This window comes from Marmota flaviventris, chromosome 4, assembly GCF_047511675.1.
Source record: "Marmota flaviventris isolate mMarFla1 chromosome 4, mMarFla1.hap1, whole genome shotgun sequence".
Taxonomy (NCBI): Eukaryota; Metazoa; Chordata; class Mammalia; order Rodentia; family Sciuridae; genus Marmota; species Marmota flaviventris.
Genome location: NC_092501.1, coordinates 8429604 through 8452674, shown reverse-complemented (window position 1 = coordinate 8452674; position 23071 = coordinate 8429604). Strand labels below are relative to the sequence as shown.

Below are 23071 nucleotides of genomic sequence, written 5' to 3'. Positions count from 1 at the left end.
TCATTTGCACCAAAGAACGAACAGCAGAGGCCCTTGAATGAAAATCGAAACATAATCAACGTTTATACTTAGAAAATTTATTGAGATCATTTTCTCTGGTATTTCCTTATTTTAAAGTTTGGACGCGCCATATATCATAATCCACTCGCGTAAAGGCGGGGGGGAGGCTGTGTTTAATATTTATCGAAGCTTGATTCCAAGATCAAACTTGTTTATGACTTCATCTGTCATTTCAGAGGGAGCCTTCTTCCACTATTACCCGGCTCAGCAGCCTATTTCCCGACCGCCGCAGAGCAGAGAGGATCAATTTTTATTAGGCTCCTCGGCAAGTTTGCTCTGGGCCGCTTTAATATTGAGCAGTGGCATAATCTCGGGACCTAAACTTTAAGCGTTCTTTCAGTCTTGGAAAGTTTATCATTCCTTGGAACCCAGTTATTCCTTATTCCTAGGAGGGTGTGAGGGGGGGGCGATCCCAGAGACTCGGAAGGCAATCCTCCAGGGGGTCGGCTCCTAAACCGTGCAGTAGGAAGGGGCGGAGCTACCCCCGAGACTAGGAGGGTAGGGCAGGGTGTGGGAGTGGTACTGAGCTGAAGGATTGCAATACTTGGGGATAGAGAGACCCGGTGTCAATGGGTGGTGGTTGGTACATCTGAGTTCCTGGGAGTGGGTTTTGCAGCTGCGCTGGGCCCAGGAGAGGGCGTCTACGGGCCTCTGAGCTCTCGGTGATGAGATCTCCGAAAGGGGTGGCTACGAAAATAGTGTCTTCACCCTTTGGACTCCTGCATTGTGACTGCTGTTGGTGCTCCAGGACCACTGGAATCGAGGAGAGCACAGGAGAGCTGCAGCCCATGGGGCCGCAGAGTGGAAAGTCTGCTCTGTCTCCACTGGCTCCGCTTTGGGCCCACCACCATTTTCCTGGCTGGGAGGTGGGGAGCGGGGACGGAACGTTTGTTGAATGAATGCGTGTGAGTAAGCATTTGTGCTCCAGGCTTAAAACGTGCCGGGTGTGGGGGCGAAGAAAATGCCCCTGTGAGGACCAGACCCTCAATGCGAACAGGAGACAGGGCTGGAGGAATACTACCCCAGATGGCTCCTGTTGACTCCCCCAAACCAACCCAGAGCGGGGAAATGGGGTCACAAGACCTCCTGGTTTTCCAGTTTGAGTCCTCCAGCCCGGCTACCCTAGTGGGCTTTCCATTTTCTTGCAGGTCTCAGAGCTGCTTATCTGAAGCCCACCTAAGAGGCCAGGACGCTGCCTCCCTTCCCTGAAAGATGTCAACTCCTTGGGCTCTGGACCCCATGCATAAACCAGCCCTGCTAGTGTCCTCGGTCTTGCCTTTCTACAAGCTCACTGTCAATGCCCGCTCTTCTGTCCCAGGGGGCGTGGCATCTGAAGCGGAACAACTTTGAGCTTCGAGCTTGCTTTCTCTGCTTGACCTATTCACTTTCTCTTCTGAGCCTCAGTTTCCTCCTCTGTACCATGTGTGTGTGGGGGGGGGGAGGGGGGATGTGCATCACGTTTGCTCTGAGGATTAAAGTGAACAATGTCAGGCGCTCCCAGCATGTTCCTGGCACCAACTACTAGCTAGCGCAGAAACGTTCAAACCATCTCCCCCAACCCTGAGCTTTCTTCCCCAGCGGAGTAGCTGGCTCTGCTGCCCAAGTGGACTGGCCAATTCCTTCCAGGGATTGCCTTGGCTCAGGGTGCGAGTGAGAGGCAGGGGATTAGCGAGAGTCGGACATTTCTTTCCTTCAATTTCCCCTCTACCCCACAAACGAGCGGGAGCGCGCCGGAGGGGCTGTGAGAAGACCCCGGAGCCTGCGCCGTGGTGGCGTATAGGAGGACTCACAAATTGTATTTCAGCATTGGGTCCTTCCGGGTTAATGAGCTGACACCATGATTAAAGCTGACCATTTGTAATGTGTCTCGACCCCGCCGCCGAGCCCTGAAGAGGTTAATGCGGTGACGGAGGCCGGCACCTGCCCCTCGCCAGCCTCCCGGGCCGCGGCGCACAGACCCTGGCCCCCTCCTCCCCGCCTCCCCCTGTCCCGGCTGCGCTGCTGACTCCTAATCAATTAGCCCATTAACGAGCCCTTCGAGGAGTTAAGTAGGGAGTTCTGCCACTGGCAGGGCCGCAGTGGTTACTCACCGCGGCTAATGATATTATAAGCGCTTTACTCAGCCCGGGAGCAGTGAGGGAGAGGAAGGAACTGCATCGTCATGGTGTGGCGTCAGGACATTCGTGGGGACCGATTCCACAGTATCTTCTCACTCCTGGCTGTTTTGGGGTGTACCTTAGAGACAGCTCCAACCTCTTGGCTGAGCAGTTGGAAGCTGCAGCCTGAGCCTAGGGTTAGCCTGGGCGCTTGGGCCTTGCCTTACCCCAATTTCGGTTAAAAAACAAACAAACAAAAAATCTAGTGTAGAGGACTGTGGCCCCAAGCCTTTTTGCCGGTGCCCGAGTGATTATAGATCAGATAATAGCTGTTCTAGGAACTATGGAGCAACAGCCATAACTCCAAAGGGGACTGTGAGAAGGAGGGAGGGAACAGGGAACCCTGGTTTGTTTACCACCACGTGCCAGCTTTGGTGTTGGACATCTGAATCTCATCACATCCTCTGCGAAGTAGGCGATTTCTTCCCTCGATTTTAGGAAACGGAGCCTCCGAAAGTTATAAGTATCTCGCCCAGCCTAGTTGAGTGGACCCTGCAAAAGTCCAAAACTGTGTCATCATAACTACCTCCTTCCGTTCCTTTCCCAGGAAAAAGTGTTTCTATTTCTCTAGCAATTACAAGACCTCCAATAGTCAACGAAAAAGAGATTCATCTCTGGCATGGGAAGGCGGGTCGGCCGCTGTTCAGTAAAGGTTTAGGAAGTAACTACTATGTGCTAGTAGCGCTCCTACTGTAGGCTTTCTGGCGCTATTCCATCCATACCTGGGTGATCTTCAAAACAGAAGAAGGAAGAGATACTAATGAGTTCATTTCACCTGAGGTCAGAGACGCTTTGACTGAGACCAGACTTGTTCAAACCAGCTCGCTGGATGTAATCGGTGTTGCTGGGACTTGAACCGGCATCTCTTGACTCGCGATCTAGGGCTTCTCCATCTCCCGCCCCCCAAATCATCTAGCCCGGTTGGCCCGGGTAGGGATGGGATTGCAGGCGAGGAAGGGCAGAAGTCTGATCCTGGGACTCCCTGCTACGCTCAAGCGAACAGCGTCAATCAGACCCAAGCACTTAACCCTCTCCACCCCCACGAGGGTCGCCAAGTGACAGCTCTGCCAGTCCCTCTGGGGTTGGAAGGAGTGGAGGACTGGGGAGTGTGGTGGCAGCCTCTCGGAAGCCCTCGGAGGCGCGAAGATCTGTTGCCTGCGGCAGTGGCAGGCCATTCCAGCTCGGAGCCCCGCGCTGTCCCCGTCCCTGAAGAGGCAGGGACCCCAAGTAGATACCAGGACCTAGGCTGGAATTTACGCGGCTTTCGGCCCTTAGACGCCCCTGGCTGGACAGATTCGATGCTGGCTGGGTTCTTGCCGTACTCGAGGGGCTCTCCCGCACTGAGTGCGGGGCCGGAGCTTTTTGAAAATTTCCGGGGCAGCTCTGCGGCGCTGCGATTGGCCGCGTTCGGGTAACCTCTATGCAAATGAGGCCGCGCCGCCTCCGCGCAGCCGGAGACCCCGCTAGCTGGTGGGCGAGGAAGGGGCATTTGCGCTGGGTCTGGGCGGGCGTACCTAGAGCCGGGCGGGCAGGGACCTCCGCGCAGCCGTCCGGTACCCGCGTGTCCCCTGCGCGGAAGGGACACCCCACCAAACCTCCCCGCCCCCTCCCCCTAGCTCCCCTCTCCGCCCCTCCCCCCTGCCTGCCTGTCTGCACCACCTTCCGCCCAGATCGTCTCTAAAGGGAGTTCTTGGTTTCCTCCGATTTCTTATGAACCCAGGATGGGCAGCAAGGAAGATGTGGGCAAGGGGTGTCCAGCTGCCGGTGGCGTCTCCAGCTTCACCATCCAGTCCATCCTGGGCGGGGGCCCCTCCGAAGCACCGCGGGAGCCCGCCGGCTGGCCAGCCAGGAAGCGCAGCCTGTCGGTGTCCTCGGAGGAGGAGGAGCCGGACGACGGCTGGAAGGCGCCCGCTTGCTTCTGCCCAGACCCGCACGGCCCCAAGGAGCCAGGCCCCAAGCACCACCCCCACATCCCTTTTCCTTGCCTGGGTAAGGATCGCACTCTGCAGTCTGGCAGCGAGTGAGCGCTAGGGGAGCGAGGCTGCGTGCCCGGTCTTGACTCCCCCTCGGGTCAGATCTTGGCCGCTGGGGGTCTGGGGCCGAGGGGAGGGCACAGCAGCGCGGCGGTGGCTTCTCGGCCCGGGAAAGCTCGGGAGGAGAAGGACAGCACACCCACCGCGCGGCTTGGGCTTCTTGGGGGAAGGTCGGGTTGGAGAGAATGTGGACCACAGCGGTCTGGGCACCTGGCTGGTTGTACACAGGGCTGTGTGCTCAATCCCGTTGCACACAGGATACTTTCTTTCCAGACAGGTGGTCTGCAAGTCGGGTCTATATGTTCTGTCTCTACTGCATTCTCTGCTCTGCTCACCCCCCCCCCCTCTTCTGTCTGTGTCTCCGTCTCCTCCTCGGAATGATTAGCACTCTAAGATGATTGACAATGGTGCGTTTCAGAGACGGTTCCTCTTTACATTTGAGGAAGGAGATCCCGAGTTGGTCCTTAGCGTGATTTCTAAACAAATGGCCTGTGAAATGAGGCTGACCTATTTAGCTGGAGGAAGTCTTCCAGCTCAGTTATAACAAGACAAACTCACCTTTATAATGGTAACGTTCCCCTTCCAGGCCTCCTCTCCCTGCTGCCACTTATCCTTTCATAAAGGTGGGAGCACAGAGACCCCAGACTCCCAGACTCCAATAGCTGGGTCCTTCTTCTGCAGCTTTAATAGGTGGAGGTGCTGGGTTTGGGGGTGCTTGTTAGAGGGAGAAGAGGAGGGAATTGGTAACATGGGACCAAGATTGCAGACTTCTGCCAACACTCTAGCCCTGGGAAGAGTTGTGGATCTCCAAAGCTCTTCAACTCCAAGGCCTTCCTGTCTGTTCTTATTTCTCAGGTACTCCTAAGGGCAGCGGAGGCGCAGGGCCGGCGAGCTCCGAGCGTTCGCCTTTTCTCTCTCCTTCGCATCCGGACTTTAAAGAAGAGAAAGAGAGGCTCTTGCCGGCGGGCTCTCCCTCCCCGGGACCGGAGCGGCCGCGGGACGGCGGCGCCGAGCGGCAGGCGGGCGCGGCCAAGAAGAAGACGCGCACCGTCTTCTCGCGCAGCCAGGTGTACCAGCTCGAGTCCACCTTCGATATGAAGCGCTACCTGAGCAGCTCGGAGCGTGCGTGTCTCGCCTCCAGCTTGCAGCTCACCGAAACCCAGGTCAAGACTTGGTTCCAGAACCGCCGCAACAAGTGGAAGCGGCAGCTCTCGGCCGAGCTGGAGGCGGCCAACATGGCGCACGCGTCCGCGCAGACTCTGGTGGGCATGCCGCTGGTGTTCCGGGACAGCTCGCTGCTGCGCGTGCCGGTGCCACGCTCTCTCGCCTTCCCCGCGCCGCTCTATTACCCCAGCAGCAACCTCTCGGCCTTACCGCTCTACAACCTCTACAACAAGCTCGACTACTGACCCACCTGCCCGCGCGCGCCCACTCTCCGGCTCGCCCGGGACCTCTTCGACTGCCCCGGAGCCCGGCGCGGGCTGCACCCTTCACAGACCTCCGGAGTAAAGCGACGTGATTCCAGAAATATTAAGAAATACACCATGTGTATTCATTATCTCTTATTTATGGCCTCCGCCCTACTTTTTGTTTTGTTTCGGGTATTTATCGGTATTCCTCAAACCAGATTGCCTGCTTTCTACCCAAGTGAAACCAATACGCTTAGAAAACCACTTTGGAGAGGGACATTCTCGGGTGGTGATGGGAAAAGGAGTTTTGGCCAGATTGGCTTTGATTGGTAGAAAAAAATCAGAAAAATACCAACGAAACCAGGTATATTCTCCCCCCCCCCCATGTATACACCTGTACATATGTACATGCACACACGCTCGGCCAAGCCAGGCCCTCAGGGGCTGTGGACAATGATCTAATAATCTCTTTTCATTTCCTTCATCCCGAGGATGGGTAGGGGCGAAATGGGGAGAGTTCCGATCTGTAAATATTTTTAAAGCGGAGAAAAAAAAATAAAACATTTTAAACATCGTTGCTAACTTTGGAGGGGTTAATTGCCCAGCACGACAATGCGCGGAAGGTTTCCTCCATTTTCCGTGGTAGAGTTTACAGGCGTCTGCAAAGATCGGACTCGCACCGTGTGGAGGGTGGGGCCGGGATCGGGGGTTAAAGGTCTGGGTATAGCCACTGCCCAGGCCGCACGTGGCTGGAACTACACATTCCCTCCCACCCCCATCCAATTGCGCAGAATCCCCGTGCGGGCTGGGGCTCACTTCGGATGGAATCCAGCTCCAGAGCCCGCGGGGAGAAAGACAAAGGCCGCGAACCGGTCTTGCTGCTGAAGTAGTAGCCTTCCGGGATTGGGCCAGGCCAGGGCGCGAGGAGCATCCTGCACCGTGATCTTCTTGGACTTGGCTGAAGCAGGGCGCGCAACGCCCTGCTTCAGGGCAGCGGGCAGCGTTAATCTGGTGAAGGGTCTGCTTGTCGCCCTTAGCCCAGCGCCACCAGCTTGCAGTCACGCACAGTTCCCGGGTCCGTGAACAGATTGTGACCCGCGCGGAGCGGGAACTGAATGCGGAAAGGCCGCTTTTCGGCCAAGGAGGGCTCCGAGGCCCGAAAGAAGGCGCAGGAGACAAATGCTCTTCCCACACTCTTTTGTTGTTAATAGTTTGCACAGTGCGTGGCTAAATGGCTGGGTCACCAGCCAGCATGCTGCTGTTCCTGAATTGAAAAGTGATGCGAATAAGAGGCGCCCACGGGCTTCCGTGTCCAGACACCTGCCACCACGTTGAGACTGGGAAGATGCTGCCTGGAGAGAATAGCCGCCGGAAGAATAGCCGCCAGAGAGGTGCAAATAGCAAACCCTCTCTCTCCTGTTAAATTGCAGCCACCTGTTCCTTATAAAGCGTCGGAAAGCAAAGCATTAGCTTGGTTCAGCAATAAGTAGGGCGAGCTCCTGCCTCCAGCCAGCTCCATCTTAAGCTGGTACTAAAGAGCTGGGAGTTCACAGCTCCAAGCTCCATCTCACCCTCTAGAAGGGAAACATTTCGGTGAGAAACTTGTCTTTTAGAGCCAAGAAACATAGAAATTATCTGCATTTTGTGAAAATACACAGAATATCTGTAAATGTTTATGTGACCCACAGTATTCTGTGTAAACTATCTGACCAAAAAGATCTGCTGTTACATTGACCTTTTTTACTTTTCACATTTTCATAGAAATCACAACTATTTCAAGGTGAAGTCAGGAAGAATATTACCCAAGGATGAATCTGCCAATACTAGGTTGGTTCAATTGCATTTACTGCATTTCAACTGAGTTCAGGTCAATGCATATTTCCTGGGCCCTGAAACATACCGAGAACCCATTCTAAATTTTGGGTGGTCAGAGAAAGAAAACAGGTTTCACGGAGGATCCATTTTCTGACTTTTTGTGTACACATATTTATTTCACTGAAGTTCTCTTGCTCCAGATAATCCTCTTTAAATTGTTTTCCTCTAACCGTTGCTATTTGAATATTCCATGCAGAAACAACCAAATGACATCCAAGGAATTTCTTGTATAGGGATATTCCATCCATAGCATTTTGTTTGCATTTCAGTAAGTTAGTTACAGTTTGAAGATGGTTTTAATAATATTGATGGGTTTTAATAACATTTTCCTTAGGCTTGCTTCTTTAATAGGAAGTGGTTTCCCCTAGTCACCGGAGGCATTTAAGGAGAAAGTTTGCCTTGGCGATTTTAGGGAATGACCCTTTTACAGTTTATCTTATATAATGTATATTTCACCCATTTTCTAATCCAGGATTTAGCCGTCATAGATGATCTAACTGTGTAATTACGTTCTAGGAATTTCACAGTTAACTCTAACACACATGTACACATAGAACTTTGCATTTGGATTTAATATGTTCAAGACTCCATTGTTGCCAGATTTCCTATCTCAAGCCTATCAATTCATTTGAATAATAAGCCAAATCATCAGTCTCCTTTCAGGATCTAAACTGGATTTAAAAGATTGACGTTTCTTAAAACTCAAATTGAGTCGGGCTGCAACTGCATGCCCAGAGGGACCTGAATCATACACTGGATAATGAAATACACTTAGATTTTGTTAGTGGATAATTTATGCTCAGAATCTCGAAACACTAATAGAATTAAACAACTGGGAGAGGGAACCAAATAAGTCAGGAGATAAAATTATTTAGCTTAACTTAGAATGGAAGTAAGACACTACATATGAAATTATTCAACTTGCCTATTAACTTGTTAAAAGAGAAGAAATAGAGAAACAAAAACTAGGCCTGGTAAGGAAGAAGGGCAAGAATCTTTTAGCAGTAATATCAATGTAATAAGTAGAAGGGTTGTCATTGTACATGTTTATTGTCAGAAATCTTAAGAAGTGCATTCATTCAGAGTGTGAATGCATAAAGATCAACAGTTCTCTCTTATTAATGTACCTTAAAAGTTAAACATTTTAACCCCAACAATTGCCTCCTGCTTCATACAAAATTATATAATAAAACTTTTTTCTTAAAAAGGTAGTGAAAAAGAGATCATAGAATATAGATTAAATTGAAAAATTGAGGCTCAAGAGTAACTCAGTTACTGAATTCTATTGATTAGGCATTAATTTTCTTTAGTTGAGATGAAATAATTTCTCATTACTGAAAAGCTTCTTGGTGCTCTGTATTCTGGAGGACTCCACAAAAAAATGGGAGCAAACAGCCTGAAACCTTGTGGAGTAGCAGGGTATGGTGGAAGGGAAGAGGCTTGTCATTGCCCTTTGAGGATTCCAGGACAAATCTGCTGTAACACATTGCAGAGTATTTGTTTACTAGTCTGTTCATCCTTCTGGATACTGGGAGTTCCTTCAGGACAAAGACTAGTCTGATTAAATACATCTTCCCAGAGCCCTTCACCAGGGCTGGCATGCAGTGGATGCTCAATAAGTTCATAACGATGGGGTGAAGAGGTAAAACAATAAGGACGAGATTCTATGGGGTGGGCAGAATTTTAAGACGATGGGAAACGTGAGACCTGGTTGATAGTACAAACGCCAGGAAAATGAGAAAGAATCAAGGCAAAATAGGGCAGTTGATCAGAGCAAGTATTTCCTCTCTATTTCAATTTCTGGTTCATTTTACAGACGTATACACGCCAAAAAGAGAATGATTTAGCTCTATAGGAGTATTGACCAAAAAGGGATTCTTAAGTCTGAGTGATTACGGGGGAGGAGGGCGCCACTGGCGGACCTTAAGACCTACTTTCCCGCCTACTGTTCAGAGCACAAACAGGGCATCCGCCCCGTGGAAACTACACCACCCAGGATGACACGCACAGGCGTGGGCGGATAAGAGCGCGTCCTTGGCGCGATGCTACTTGGGAGTTGTAGTTTCTGCTCCTACGGCACGAGTTCGGGGGTCTCAGCGTGCTGGTAAAATGAGACCACGTGATCGGAAAAACCGCGGTTTCCCTTTGAGCCGGAACTGGAAGACTGCTTTGACCGTCACCGAGCAGCCGAACGGGCCAATAGGCTGCTTAGAGCGAGCCGTTGGCGTTTTAAAGCAGCCAATGGCAGAGCTATGCTGGAGCTTCCTCTCCGCCTCCTACGCCCGGCCGGAGAGTGCTCCGAGGGAAGCTGCGAGGCGGCGGCAAGCCGTTGAGACGCCACTTCGGAGGCAAGCTCAAGGTAGCGGGACGAGGCGGTGGGGCGCAGGAGCGTGCTCTCCGCGGACCTCGCGGGTCCGCGCTGGCGGAGCCGTCTGCAGGGCAGCTCGTTTCGCCTTCTTCGCTTTTAAGACCGTCTGGGGCCCCGGGGAGGGGAGGCGGCAGGGCGGGTGTGGGCGCCCGGGGCGGGCGGCCCTGAGCTGGGGTGGGGGTGCGGCGGCGGAGGCGGCGGCCCGTCGGGCCAGGGGCGAGGCCGTCCGTGGCGGACCCGGACTCCGCGCAGGCGCAGACGCCGCCCTCCTCGGGCCCTCGGGCGCCCAGCGGGCTCTGCCCTCCCACCCGGGACCCTTGGGGACTCGGACTGCGCGTCTGTTCCGCAGATGACCGGTTCTAACGAGTTCAAGCTGAACCAGCCGCCCGAGGACGGCATCTCCTCGGTGAAGTTCAGCCCCAACACCTCCCAGTTCCTGCTGGTCTCGTCCTGGGACACGTCCGTGCGCCTCTACGATGTGCCGGCCAACTCGATGCGGCTCAAGTACCAGCACACCGGCGCGGTCCTGGACTGCGCCTTCTACGTAGGTGGCCGTCCCCTCCCCCTGCCCTCTGCCGCGCCGGGAAGTGCCCGGTCAGCAGCGCCCCTTTTCCGGTGTCGGGTAGATCTCTGTGGGAGTTCTTTGGACCGCTCGTTGGTGTTCGGCAACACCTGCTCGAGCCGGACACTCTGTTTCTTGTTGGGAACGTGCAGATGTCCTAAACCCTGTGAACTTCGTGGACTTAACGATGATTCGTGTTTGAAATTTGCAGCTGGACCCATGTGGCTGCCCCATTAAAAGGGACTTGTAGAAGGAATGCCTGTTTTACCCTCAGCCAGTGGGATGAACTGAGCCCTCCCTCAGTTTGTTGACAGTGGTTTTTGTGACCACTTCCGCCCTTTTTGTTTACAGTGAATAGTTGTGCTCAGTGTGTGCTGTTCCCAGCATGACCTGAACAGTTGGCCATAGAGGTAGGCATTCTGAAATGCTTTTTAAAAGCTCTGTAAGTTTTAAGTGCCTTGAAACTTTATTTTGTAGGATCCAACGCATGCCTGGAGTGGGGGATTAGATCATCAGTTGAAAATGCATGATTTGAACACTGATCAAGGTAATGTAACCACATTTTTAACCATTTTTCTTCACTGATTATTAGAGTGTAAAAGTTTAGGAAGAATGGTTGCTGAATTTCTTAGTTATGGAGATAGAGGTAAAAGTGGTATGAATTTAGACATTTTTGTCTGAATAACCATTAAGTTACTGGCCACAAAACATTATGCATATATTTTTGCACTTTGATCTCCATCCTAAGTGTTTACATGAAGTGATACTTAATTATTTGACTTTTACCTCATCCTTAGAAGTGAATTAGAACATATAGTGGTCCATGTTTTAATAGAATGTTCCAGGATAATGCTTATGTTTTAGGGTTCTTCTTTCAGAAGGTAATTAAAACTGAAGGAAGGTATTTTCATAAAAACAAAACATTGTAGAGAAGCTAATAATGTTTATTAATTCTGCTTATTTACTTAGTAGAATATGTTTCTGTTGCATTTGTTAAGAAAATAATTTCTTAGAGACCCAGATATGAAATGACCAAATTTTTATGATCATACTAAGGCAGAGCACACATTGGAGTAGAACCCAAACATCAGAGCTCTCTAGCTGAGCATTTGTCCTTACTTTAGACAGATAAATTTGAAGGAGATGGCAGGGAACCTAGAAGCTGAGTTGATCAACAGGATGGTGGATGGAGGACAGGCACATTTTGTCAAAAAAAAAAAAAAAAAAAAGGTTAAAGAGACTTGCAAAAGACTTGTTATGGAACTTAAAATTAATGTTGTTGGTTTTGTTTGTCTGTAGCTTGCCCTGTGTAGTAAATTACCCTGTAGGTTAAGTCCTACTTACTCACAAACTTGGGAAAAAGAAACTTGATTTTCAGTGTTTAGGCTGTAACTTAAAGATAATTAGTTGTTTATTCTGACCATCATTGCCAGACTTCATGAGATACTTGCAACTTGTTTTAATATGCTTTTAGAAAGGTAACATTCCTGTTTAAGAATCAAGACCATGTGCTATTCTTGTATGCCTAGGTTGCATGGATTTGGGCTCATATCTAGATGGAAGTTGAATGAAGAAATGAGATATTGTGAAGGTTGAAATTGAGAAAAGAAATTATGTGTTGGAAATTTGACCTACCATGAAAACCAAGTGGAATAAATTATAAGACTTCATCTCCAGCTCTCATAATCCCATAACCACATGAATAACTTTCTTTAAAGTATTGGCTTAATGTGTAAGATAAACATTATTGAGTTCCAGAACCTAGGGTTCTTCACCCATTTGTTCATTCAACAGGTATTTCTTGAACACCTAGTGTGCACCAGACCTTTCATTAGATACAGAGTTAAAAACAAGCTTCCTGATAAGAAATCTAAAATTCAGTAAGGAAAGTAGTAAACATGCCACCTGTTTAAATGTAATCTGAAACTCAAGGCAGCCTTTGATATGCAATATGCTAGTGGTTCAGACTTGCACGGTAAGATGACCAGAGATGAATGGATAACTTTGTAGTAATGAAGATATTTTTGTGTATGCAGACATTTCCATGGATATTGAATGAGGCAGATTCATTGCATTTGTTCATTTGAGTACTCTTGTTTAGTTGAGGTAGTAAAGCTAGTTGTTGGGTTTTTTTCTTGTAGAAAATCTTGTTGGAACCCATGATGCCCCTATCAGATGTGTTGAATACTGTCCAGAAGTGAATGTGATGGTTACTGGAAGTTGGGATCAAACAGTTAAATTGTGGGATCCCAGAACTCCTTGCAATGCTGGGACCTTCTCTCAGCCTGAAAAGGTAGGATTTTTATATTTATCAGGAATTGTAGTTCTCGGGGTGACTATGCTGTTGAATTTAATGATTAATATGCTATTGAATTTAATGGTTAAGAATTGTGACAGTCTCTTTTTATAAATGCAACAACATAGAAATGCTTTAGTGCAAAGGAAATTAACTTTGGAATGAATTTTAATCTCTTTTTTCTGTCAGTTGTTAACACTTGTACTAGCAAGTGAGAGCTTAAATGAACCTGCTTCATGTATTAATACTTTAAATCTCAGGACTGAGAAGCAGCTCATGGTCTTTGTAAAGAGGTCATTTAGCAAAAACTGTTCGATTGTCGTAAATTGGATTTGACATGCCCCAAACAGAAAATGGGATGGAGCATCACTCATTTTCAGTTGTGACCTGAGGATTCATTTGAGTTAACTATTACAAGGGTTAAATGGGTTGTCATTTCAAGTTTAGCAAGAAAGGTATCCTACTTCTTGACTGTTTATATATACACATTTTTTTTTTTTTTTTTAATGCTGATGTAGTTTGAAGGTTCTTTTTGAATGGAGTTTTTAAAAAGTGAAACTTTGTTATTCTAACCTTTTGATCTGCATGATAAAATAGTGCATTCTTGCTGTATCCTCATCAGACTTTATCGGGGGTAGTTAATTTTAAAGATTGATTGTTTTAGCAGTTTAAAGGTATCCTTCACTTGAGTCTATTTCCTCAGTGTAAATATGCTATTCAGCTGCTGTTAGCTATCATTACATATAGTGGTGCATCCAAAGAGCCATTATTTTTGTCACATCACATTCGAATCTACTCCTGGCAAGACCTTTGTTCAGAATAAAATAATTGCATTGTTTCTAGTTTTGATTTATGGTTGTATGTAACATGTTAAGAACTGTGATAAATTGCTGACAGAATATCATATAATGGACAGCCATACTGAATCAAGCTGCTTATTGGTTCAGCAAGGTTCATTATGTCACCCTTTTTTTTAATACTTTCTTTGATAAATGTATATACCTAGTCAGTAGCATGACAGTGGTTTCACTTGATTTATGATCAGTGAGGTTAGAAAGAACCGTTAGAAGCTTGTGTGTCACCTGTTCAGTAAAGATTTAAGGTAAAGTTCCTGATATGATTGTACCATTACAAATTGATCTCTCTGGATTTGGTATTTTCTGCAAATATTTTGTTTGTGAATAAGCTATGGTGAATCTTAGGGTATTATTCTTCATATTTAAGTCTCCCAGAATTACATCTGTTAATTTCATTCTTTTCAGTTCTTATTTTTCCCTTGGTCATATTAATTATTGAAAAAATTTTTAAATATTCTTTTTAGTTGTTGGTAGACCTTTATTTAGTTAATTTGTTTATATGTGGTGCTGAGAATCGAATATAGTGCCTCACACATGCTAGGCAAGTGCTCTACCACTGAGCAACAATCCCAACCCCTAATTGTTGAATTTTAAGTCCAGATTTTAGAAACTGCCATGGTGGCATTGCGTTGTAACTTAACTTGGTTGTTTGTTGTGGATTGTAGTTAATACACTAGAGATTAAAAACTGTATGGTTTACTTACTGAGCATTAAAGATGCACTGTCTTGTGGGGCCTCTCTGCTTTTTTACTTTGTTTAGGTGCTGGGGATTTAACAGCCCAGGGCCCTGGGCATGCTAGGTGATCACACTCTCAGCACCAAGCTATATTTCCTGCCCTCTATTTTTTTTATAGCAATTCTTCATGGTGAAAAATATTAGGTCAGGTTAGAGTTACATATTAATTGAAAATTATAACCTCAATTTTGGATATCTAGTCTAGATTTGAAAATAGTGATTTAACTTGACCAGGAAATATGTTTTTTGTCTCCTTTTTCATGAATTTAATGCCTCTGTCTGTGAGTAACATGTTTGTAAATGAACCACTAAATATTTTGCTTGCAGGAAATTTGGTGACTTATAAAGAAGTTTTTGTGGCTATTTTGGTTTTGAAGATTAAGCATTAGGGTAAAAAACTAGACACTTAAAGGGCATGAAATAGTTTTAAAAATCTTTCCTTAATATAAACTTCTGCTTTGAATGTTATTGAAGATGTTAGCCATAAGAATTAGCTTTGACACATGCAGATTACTGTTCTTGTTGTCTTTTTTTTTAAAATCTGAGGACTGAACCCAAGGTCTTGTATATGGTAGGCAAGGACTCTACCACTGAGCTACAACCCTCCCTCCCCTCCACTCACCCTTTTTTTTTTTTTTTTTTTTTTAATTTTGAGACAAGGTCTTTTGCCTAGGCTAGCCTTGAAACTTGTGATTCTTCTGCCTCAGAGTCCTGAGTAGCTGGGATTATAAGTTTGTGCCACCACTCCCAGCACCTTGCCTGTAAATTTTGAGTTTGTGTGTCACCAAAAGCAACCAAAGTTAATAATGACTCCCTCACTCTACTTGGAAAGGCCTATTTTTTCGTTATAATAGTTGGGAAAAGTCAAGATTTTGAGTCAACAAATGAGATCAAAAGGTGGTTGTGGAAAAGTAACTTGGAAAATGTTTTATGAAAGGTTAGAAGCTCATTGAAAGGTATCTTGAATTATTTTATGTTTTATTGTCTCATTTTTGAGTGCTTTTTTTTTTTCATTTTTGTCTAAATGAAAGAAGGTTGGGAAAAATTGTTTTGATAATGAGTTGTCTTCAAAAGTTTCTCTACAGGATTAGAATGTACCTTATATGATACTGATGAAGAATTAATATCCAGGATTTGCTATTTTGTGTGCATTATTTGACTTGAATAACTGTAGCATCTAAAATTGTTGCTTGTGTTTGGAATTTAACGGATTAATTTTTTTAATACTTAGATGGATTTCATTTGGAGGTGAAATGCTATTTTCAAGATATAGATGAATTTTAGCAATTTCTCATCTCTCTTAAAAGGTGTATACCCTCTCAGTGTCTGGAGACCGGCTGATTGTAGGTACAGCGGGCCGCAGAGTGTTGGTGTGGGATTTACGGAACATGGGCTATGTGCAGCAGCGCAGGGAGTCCAGCCTGAAATACCAGACTCGCTGCATAAGAGCATTTCCTAACAAGCAGGTACTGATCTACTCTTTCTCCAGTTCTGGTATTTGAGAATAATATCTTATATGATGATAATTTGGCTAATACTTTCAAGGTGTTTTTCTTTTTTGAGTAGTGACTTAGAATTTGCTGTTAGGAAAAAAAAAATTGCTGTTAGCTATATTATTACTTAACACTTTAAACAATCTCATCTTAAAAGGTAATGTGTTAATAACCTGCATTTTAGAGAAGACCTTAATGTTCAGAGAGGTTAAATGATCTGAATGGGATCATTCAATAGTTAGAATAGAGGTCTTTGGATTTTTCTGTTGATTCTGATCATGTACAATAATTTAAAGAGTTTTGCAGATATTTCAGTTTACAGACCAGTGAATTAAAACAGATCTGAAAATCTGTTTATAGGATTCGCTATTTTCTTTTTGCCTTTTTCTAATTGTAATAATAATTGTTTTTTCTTCCATCTGACATTAGAAATTTGATTTTCTGAACTCCACTGAGGTTAGAGAGGTAGTGTCCCTCATGTGAAGACTAATTCTATTTTGTGTGTGTACGCGTGTGCATGATGTTCTGGGGATGGAATCTAGGGTCTCATGTATGCTAGGCAAACACTATCACTGCATTATATTCCCAGCACTACAGACTAACTTTTGATATATAGGGTGAATTGCTTTCCATCTTCATTAAGGAGACTAGCTTGTTTATTAGTGAGCTCTTTCCTACCCCCAATTCATAAAGTTATAAGGGGAGCTGGTAATGCTGTAAGTTACAATAGGAATTTTGCAGGAGAAAAAGTCATTAGAAATCAGCAGGTATGTTTGAAATCATGGTGCCTGTCATTTAGTGTTGTGGAATTTGAAGCAGTTGTTAAGTCAGTTATTCTCTTGGTTTTTTTAATCTCAAAAGGCCAGTATCTTATATGGTCATCACAGTTCTTTTCCAGGAAAGTATAAATTTTTCATCCCTGACAAGGAATTGCAGTTAGGTGAAACTTTGGGATTTAAGTGTGTGATCAAAGGATTATTGTATTATAGAAATTATTTTTATTTCTTCCCTTTTTTCTTTAAAGTCAATTTATTTATTATGCTTGTGATGGGAATTGAACTCAGGGCCTTGTGCATGCATGCGAGGCAAGCACTGGAACAACTGAACTATATCCCAGCCCCTGTTTTAATTTTCTGTCAGACTGTCTTTACTTTATAATGGAAATTTAACATAGATTTTTACTGAATTTTTCTCATAAGCAGTTTTTAGGCATAACTCTTTTTTCTCTCGAAAGGATTGAAAAAAATGAAGATTGAAAACAGATTTTATATTCAGCATATTATCTTAAGTTTTATAGCATGTTGTCATATCATGGAAAGGTGAGAAAAGGTTTGAAATTGTAAACCATTTTTGACCATTCCTGAAGTGTCTGCTGTGTACTAGCCGTGGTAAATTCAAGAGGTGGAACAACTGAAATGCAGGACTGATATTCCAGTCGATTTGTGTTATTGATGCTCCCAGTGACGGAAACACAGTTCTTAACAGTTGTTAGAGATGAAAAGGCATAGAACGATAAAATAATATATTTAACTGAGGGAACAAATTTGAGTCCCTTCTGGACAGGAAACATAAATGGTACTAAAACACTTTAAAAATTCTTGTTTAGGTTTGATAAAATAGTTGGACCTTTCTGATTATCATGTGTAAGACACAGTAAAGAAAGCAAGTGATGACAGCCTTTTTTTTTTTTTAAGATAAAACAAATTAATGTTCTAGCTTTTTAGAGTTGTCATAATTGTCAGTACAGCTTAAACATTTTGTTAAAACCTGGCCGTACTTTTTTTCATTTCTGAAAGAGTCATCTTTCTTTGGTATGGATTGAATTTGGGAACTAGTGCCTTGTTTATGGAAGCTGGTTTACCATTTTTGTCCTCTGGTTTGCTCTTGACAGGGCTATGTATTAAGCTCTATTGAAGGCCGGGTGGCAGTTGAGTACTTGGACCCAAGCCCTGAGGTACAGAAGAAGAAGTATGCTTTCAAATGTCACAGACTAAAAGAAAATAATATTGAGCAGATTTACCCAGTCAATGCCATTTCATTTCACAATATCCACAATACATTTGCCACAGGTAAAGTATGGCAAGCTAACTTATATTTAATTATTATGATTATATGGTTTTTAAAATTGAACATTATTTGGGCTTAGAGTTATTTTTAAAATTTGTGCTTTTTTTTTTTTTAAGCTATTTAAGGAAAAAAATCTGTAGCACTTCTTGGGAGAAATGTAACTTAAATGGTCTTAAAAATTAGATGTTTAAGATAATGGTGTTAACCAATTTAACTATTTTGAAATTACTTGCAGGTGGTTCTGATGGATTTGTAAATATTTGGGATCCATTTAATAAAAAACGACTGTGCCAGTTCCATCGGTACCCTACCAGCATCGCATCACTTGCCTTCAGCAATGATGGGACTACACTTGCAATAGCATCATCATATATGTATGAAATGGATGACACGGAACATCCTGAAGATGGTATCTTCATTCGCCAAGTGACAGATGCAGAAACAAAACCCAAGTGAGTATGCTTCACCTGTATTTGAGCCTTTTCTTGCATTCAACCCAGGATTTATTAATTTTTCTAAATTCATGAATAGCATTGTTGATGCCTGCTCGATATTACAGCCGACTGTAGGGTTGGAGTTGATTTTATCTTGTTCTCCCAAGCTTTCAATATCCGTAGGTTGATAGACGTCTGATGGATAAAATTGTGCCTAGTTGTTTTGTAGAGAAGAATGTCAAACTCTCATTCTTCTTGAATAGACTCTATTATTTGAATCTCTGCAGTTATTACTAGCTCATTGCTTCAAAATTAAGTTGAGGAATTCAAGAATAATTTATTTTAGTAAATTCTATTTAAGATATTTAAGAATTTGAACTGCCAAAAACTTCCCTCTCCACAGAGGTCATTTCTATAGTATTTACACAAAGCAAATGACCTTCAGGTCTTATTAAAAACCCAGAATAAGATGCCCTTGCCTAGAATAGCAAATTTCCTTAGTTTTGAAATTTTCATAGATGTCTTTGGCTCTTGGTTGTAATTGTTGACTGAGAGGAATCATTTGCATTTTTCCATATCAGTAAGGCAAAGCTTTTTACTTTAGTAGCCTCTACCATGCTTATGGTACTATAAAATGCCCATAGAGTCTTTGTATGATTTTGTGTCCCTGTGTTCAGGCCCTTGAAGGAAGTCCTCAGTAAATATTTATGGAATAACTGAATGTTTTCAGGATTCTTATGCTTTTCTCAATTAACATGGGTATGGTACCCTTGCTAAATCAGTTGAGCCCCTGAGAAGGAGCAGAATGTTGAATATTCAGTATTAGCATATTTGACTTTAGAAAAGTCTTAGCATGTGAAGCCTGTTGGATAAAGGGCTGTGTTTACATTTGATCTGTCACTTTTGTATCTCTTGTCCTGGCCGGCCATTTTGATCTCATGCTCTTCTTTTTTTCTTTTGAACTTGTAGGTCACCATGTACTTGACAAGATTTCATTTACTTAAGTGCCATGTTGATGATAATAAAACAATTCGTACTCCCCAATGGTGGATTTATTACTATTAACAAAGAAACCAGGGAAAATATTAATTTTAATATTATAAGAACCTGAAAATAATGGAAAAGAGGTTTTCTTTTTTAATTTTTTTTTTTTTAAATGAACAATTTCCTAAATGCATGAGATGGTTTGATGGTTTGCTGCATTAAAGGTATTTGGGCAAACAAAATTGGAGGGCAGTGACTGCACTTTTAAGAATTAGTTTTGACCTTGATGATTTTTGTTTCCGCTGTGGAAATAAATGTTTGTAAATAAATAGAGTTAATAAAAATCCCTTTGCATTCTTTCTGGACCTTAAATGGTAGGGGAAAATGCTCTTGAGCTATTTCTTTTTCTGGTTGTAGCTGCTAATTCTAAAGCTGCTTCAGACTGCCTCATGAGGAGGTTAATCTACAATTAAACAATATTTCCTCTTGGCTGTCCATTATTTTCTGAAGCAGATGGTTCATCATTTCCTGGGCTGTTAAACAAAGCGAGGTTAAGGTTAGACTCTTGGGAATCAGCTAGTTTTCAATCTTATTAGGGTGCAGAAGGAAAACTAATAAGAAAACCTCCTAACATCATTTTGTGACTGTAAACAATTATTTATTAGCAAACAATTGATCCCAGAAGGGCAAATTGTTTGAGTCAGTAATGAGCTGAGAAAAGACAGAGCATATCTGTGTATTTGGAAAAATAATTGTAACGTAATTGCAGTACATTTAGACAGGCATCTATTTGGACCTGTTTCTATCTCTAAATGAATTTTTGGAAACATTAATGAGGTTTACATATTTCTCTGACATTTATATAGTTCTTATGTCCATTTTAGTTGTCCAGCCACTGGTGATTAAGGTTAAAATGAAAAAAATTATAGTGCGAATGAGACTCATTTCAAAGTAATTCCTTAAATCAGAACACGAACTCAGCTTGGCCTATTCTGAGTAGTTCCAAATAGTATTATACAGTCACGCTTTTTATTTTTAATTTATATTATTTGCAAATGTATATCTCTGATTAGGACTTAGACTGTTACTGAAATTTTAATTTTATCCATGATGTATTTTTTTTTAATTCTTAGATATAGAGAAGGGTCTTATTTTTTAAGTATTTCAGTGAAAAATGAGTTCATTGTGAACGCATCTTTTGAAATGTATTTTCTTCATTGCAGGTCCACCTAATCATCTCGTGAAAATGGTTTCTCTATGGAAAGCTTTGTTTGCTTCCTACAAATACATGCTTATCCCCTAAGGGATGTGTTATAGTCATTGTGGACATGTTATTTAGTATGTGGATTTGTTTTTTGTCTTACAAGAAATTTGCCTGTTTATTTTTTAATAGATTGTTTAGGATGAGGAGTCTGCGTCCTTACGCAGTACTGTGAAGAATTCCTCCCATCTTCCCCCAAGTAAGCCCAGTTGCTGTTTATGAGCAGTTCCAGTTTTTTTGTAGTATAATCTAAACCTGTTATTTCCCTGCTGTATAATAAATCAGATTCGGAACACTTAAATGTTGGATGTTTTTAAATATTGGTAATGAATGTAATTTACTACATAAAAAGGCTTCTGTAAAGCAAAACTCTTCATCAAGGGCATGTTGAGGATGACATTTTACCTTTAAGTCCACTCTGCCTCATTTAATTATGTCTATTCTGATGTATATTGGGGCTTCAGTCCTGGATAAAGTGATGTGTTGGAGTTCAGCCATTTTCCTGGTGCCCCTTTGGAGGCTCCGCAGGGCCCTGAGCCATCCCCTGGCCTCTCTCAGGATGGGCCCTCACTACGGCAGCCTCTGGTCGCCTCCTGGCATGGTGTTTTCTTAGTGGTGCCAGTGCTGTGGAGCTCATGCAGCTCATACATCCCTGTGCTGATGAAATCATCGTCCACATGCAGAGAGCCAAATGACAGGCCCTTCTGGACTTATCCATCAAATGCTAAATCAAAGTGAAGCCCTTGGGATGGTAAATAATGTAATAGCCAGAGAGTAACTGATGGTATTGGTTCTTTAGTGTGATTATGTGCTTTTAAAAGTCATAACCACTTGGTTGAGGACAGAGCATAAATTTAAAACATTGTATAACTGAAAGAGAATTAATATAGTGTTGTTAAAGGTGACCAAATTAAAGCCATGTGTGGACCTGTTTCTGAAGTTGTGTAGGAGAGTTTTTTTTTGGTGGTTCCATGTGAGTGTCCTCTTATCTCTTAAAATCCAATGTGCCTCCCTGTTTCCCCTGCATACTACTTAACCAGCTCCTTTTCATAATTGCCTGTTCATGATTATAGCCACCTTTCCCCCCAATTACCCAGTTGTGGTTAACTTGGCTTTTTAATATCAGTTTCTTATATACATGTTAAGTGTCTCAGGTTTATCTTTCTTCCTACTGCTTCTGTTCTGTGTCCTTGTTGAATGCCGAAGTCTTTAGTCTCTGCCCCAAGTCCTCTGTCTTCAAGAGCAAATATTTAGCTGTGATCCAAGTGAGAAAGAAATTTTGAACTACAGTCTGGAACATATGTGAAGACAAAAGGTTCATGAACATTACTTGCCCTTCCTTCATGTGATGTACCTGGTGTATGTTTATTTTTCTTTTTCCTTTCATTTAAATGCTGGTTATGGTGCTCTGAACTGATTTTTATAACAGAACACATTGCCACCTGTAATTTGCAGAAATTGCTCAGTACCTTCCAAGATTTTAAAAAACTTTTGTATCATGCCATACTTGGAATCCTCTAGTGCTTCTTATTTTCATTGTGGCTCTTCAGTATCTACATAAGAAGGCTAGCTCCTTCCAAAACCTTTGTTGAATGTTCTCAGAAAGTTGGGAGACTAACCTTTATTGGGAATTCTAAGTAGAAGAAATGGTTCTGAGTCCACTGTGTACAGATTTAAAGATGTATTAGCTAGTGATTCTTTGTTCTATGGGAAACCCAGGCTTTGTTATAAGAACTGAGGTCACATTGTCCGTTTTAGCTTTGACATTCAAGCTCCTCAGTATTATACCTTTGTTATCTGTTTAACTCTAATGTTTCCTAAGGCTTTTTTTGTTTGTTTTTCTCCATTCTTTTGGTACCAGAGATTGAACCCAGGGACACTTAACTACTGAGCTATCCCAGTACTCCTTATTTTTATTTTGAGCTAGGGTCTTGTTAAGTTGCTGAGGCTGACCTTTAACTTAAGATCCTCCTGCCTCAGCCTCCTGAGTCACTGTGATTACAGGCATGCACCACCATGCTTAGTGGCGTTTTTATTTTTGGTGAAAATAAGATTCTTTGGTTAGGTAAAGCTAGTTCCCCTCTCTAGATGGGGATTCAGCATGCATTAGGCTACTGAGAGCTTGGAGAAATCCAGCAGTAAAGAAGTCTTTCTAAATTTGTTTTATTCGTCATCCCCCACATTCCTTCTTTGTCAAGTCTACTTCTTGCTCCTGTTGCACTGTACCCTCCAATCATTTTATATTTCACCACTCCTAGAAAGCACTGGGGTTCTGAAAATGCTGAGAGTCTGACTAGTTGCTTCATTGTAATTCAGGGGCTTGTGTTGATTCCCAAATCACAGTTTTTGTTCCTGGATTGCTCTTTCAAGTTTTTTTTTTTTTTAATATTTATTTTTTAGTTGTTGTTGGATACAGTATTTTATTTTTATGTCATGCTGAGGATCGAACCCAGGACCTTTCACGTGCTAGGCGAGTGCTC

General features: G+C 43.5%; 2 protein-coding genes across 3 annotated transcripts; both read left to right on the top strand.

Moving 5' to 3' along the window:
* Positions 1-3937: 3937 nt before the first annotated feature.
* Hmx2 (H6 family homeobox 2) lies at positions 3938-5658 on the top strand. Its single transcript, XM_027929865.2, has 2 exons — positions 3938-4205; positions 5105-5658. Exons 1-2 carry the CDS (start codon positions 3938-3940, stop codon positions 5656-5658), a joined length of 822 nt encoding a protein of 273 aa, XP_027785666.1.
* Positions 5659-9783: 4125 nt separating this feature from the next.
* Positions 9784-21524, top strand: Bub3 (BUB3 mitotic checkpoint protein). Of its 2 annotated transcripts, none has more exons than XM_027930086.2 (8): positions 9784-9892; positions 10251-10445; positions 10941-11010; positions 12605-12756; positions 15660-15818; positions 17737-17914; positions 18148-18364; positions 20554-21524. In XM_027930086.2, the coding sequence occupies exons 2-8, from the start codon at positions 10251-10253 to the stop codon at positions 20561-20563; spliced, it is 981 nt and encodes a 326-aa protein (XP_027785887.1). In that variant the 5' UTR covers positions 9784-9892; the 3' UTR covers positions 20564-21524. The 2 variants fall into 2 exon arrangements, with proteins under 2 accessions (XP_027785887.1, XP_027785886.1); XM_027930085.2 differs by having other exon boundaries at positions 19316-21524.
* Positions 21525-23071: the final 1547 nt, after the last annotated feature.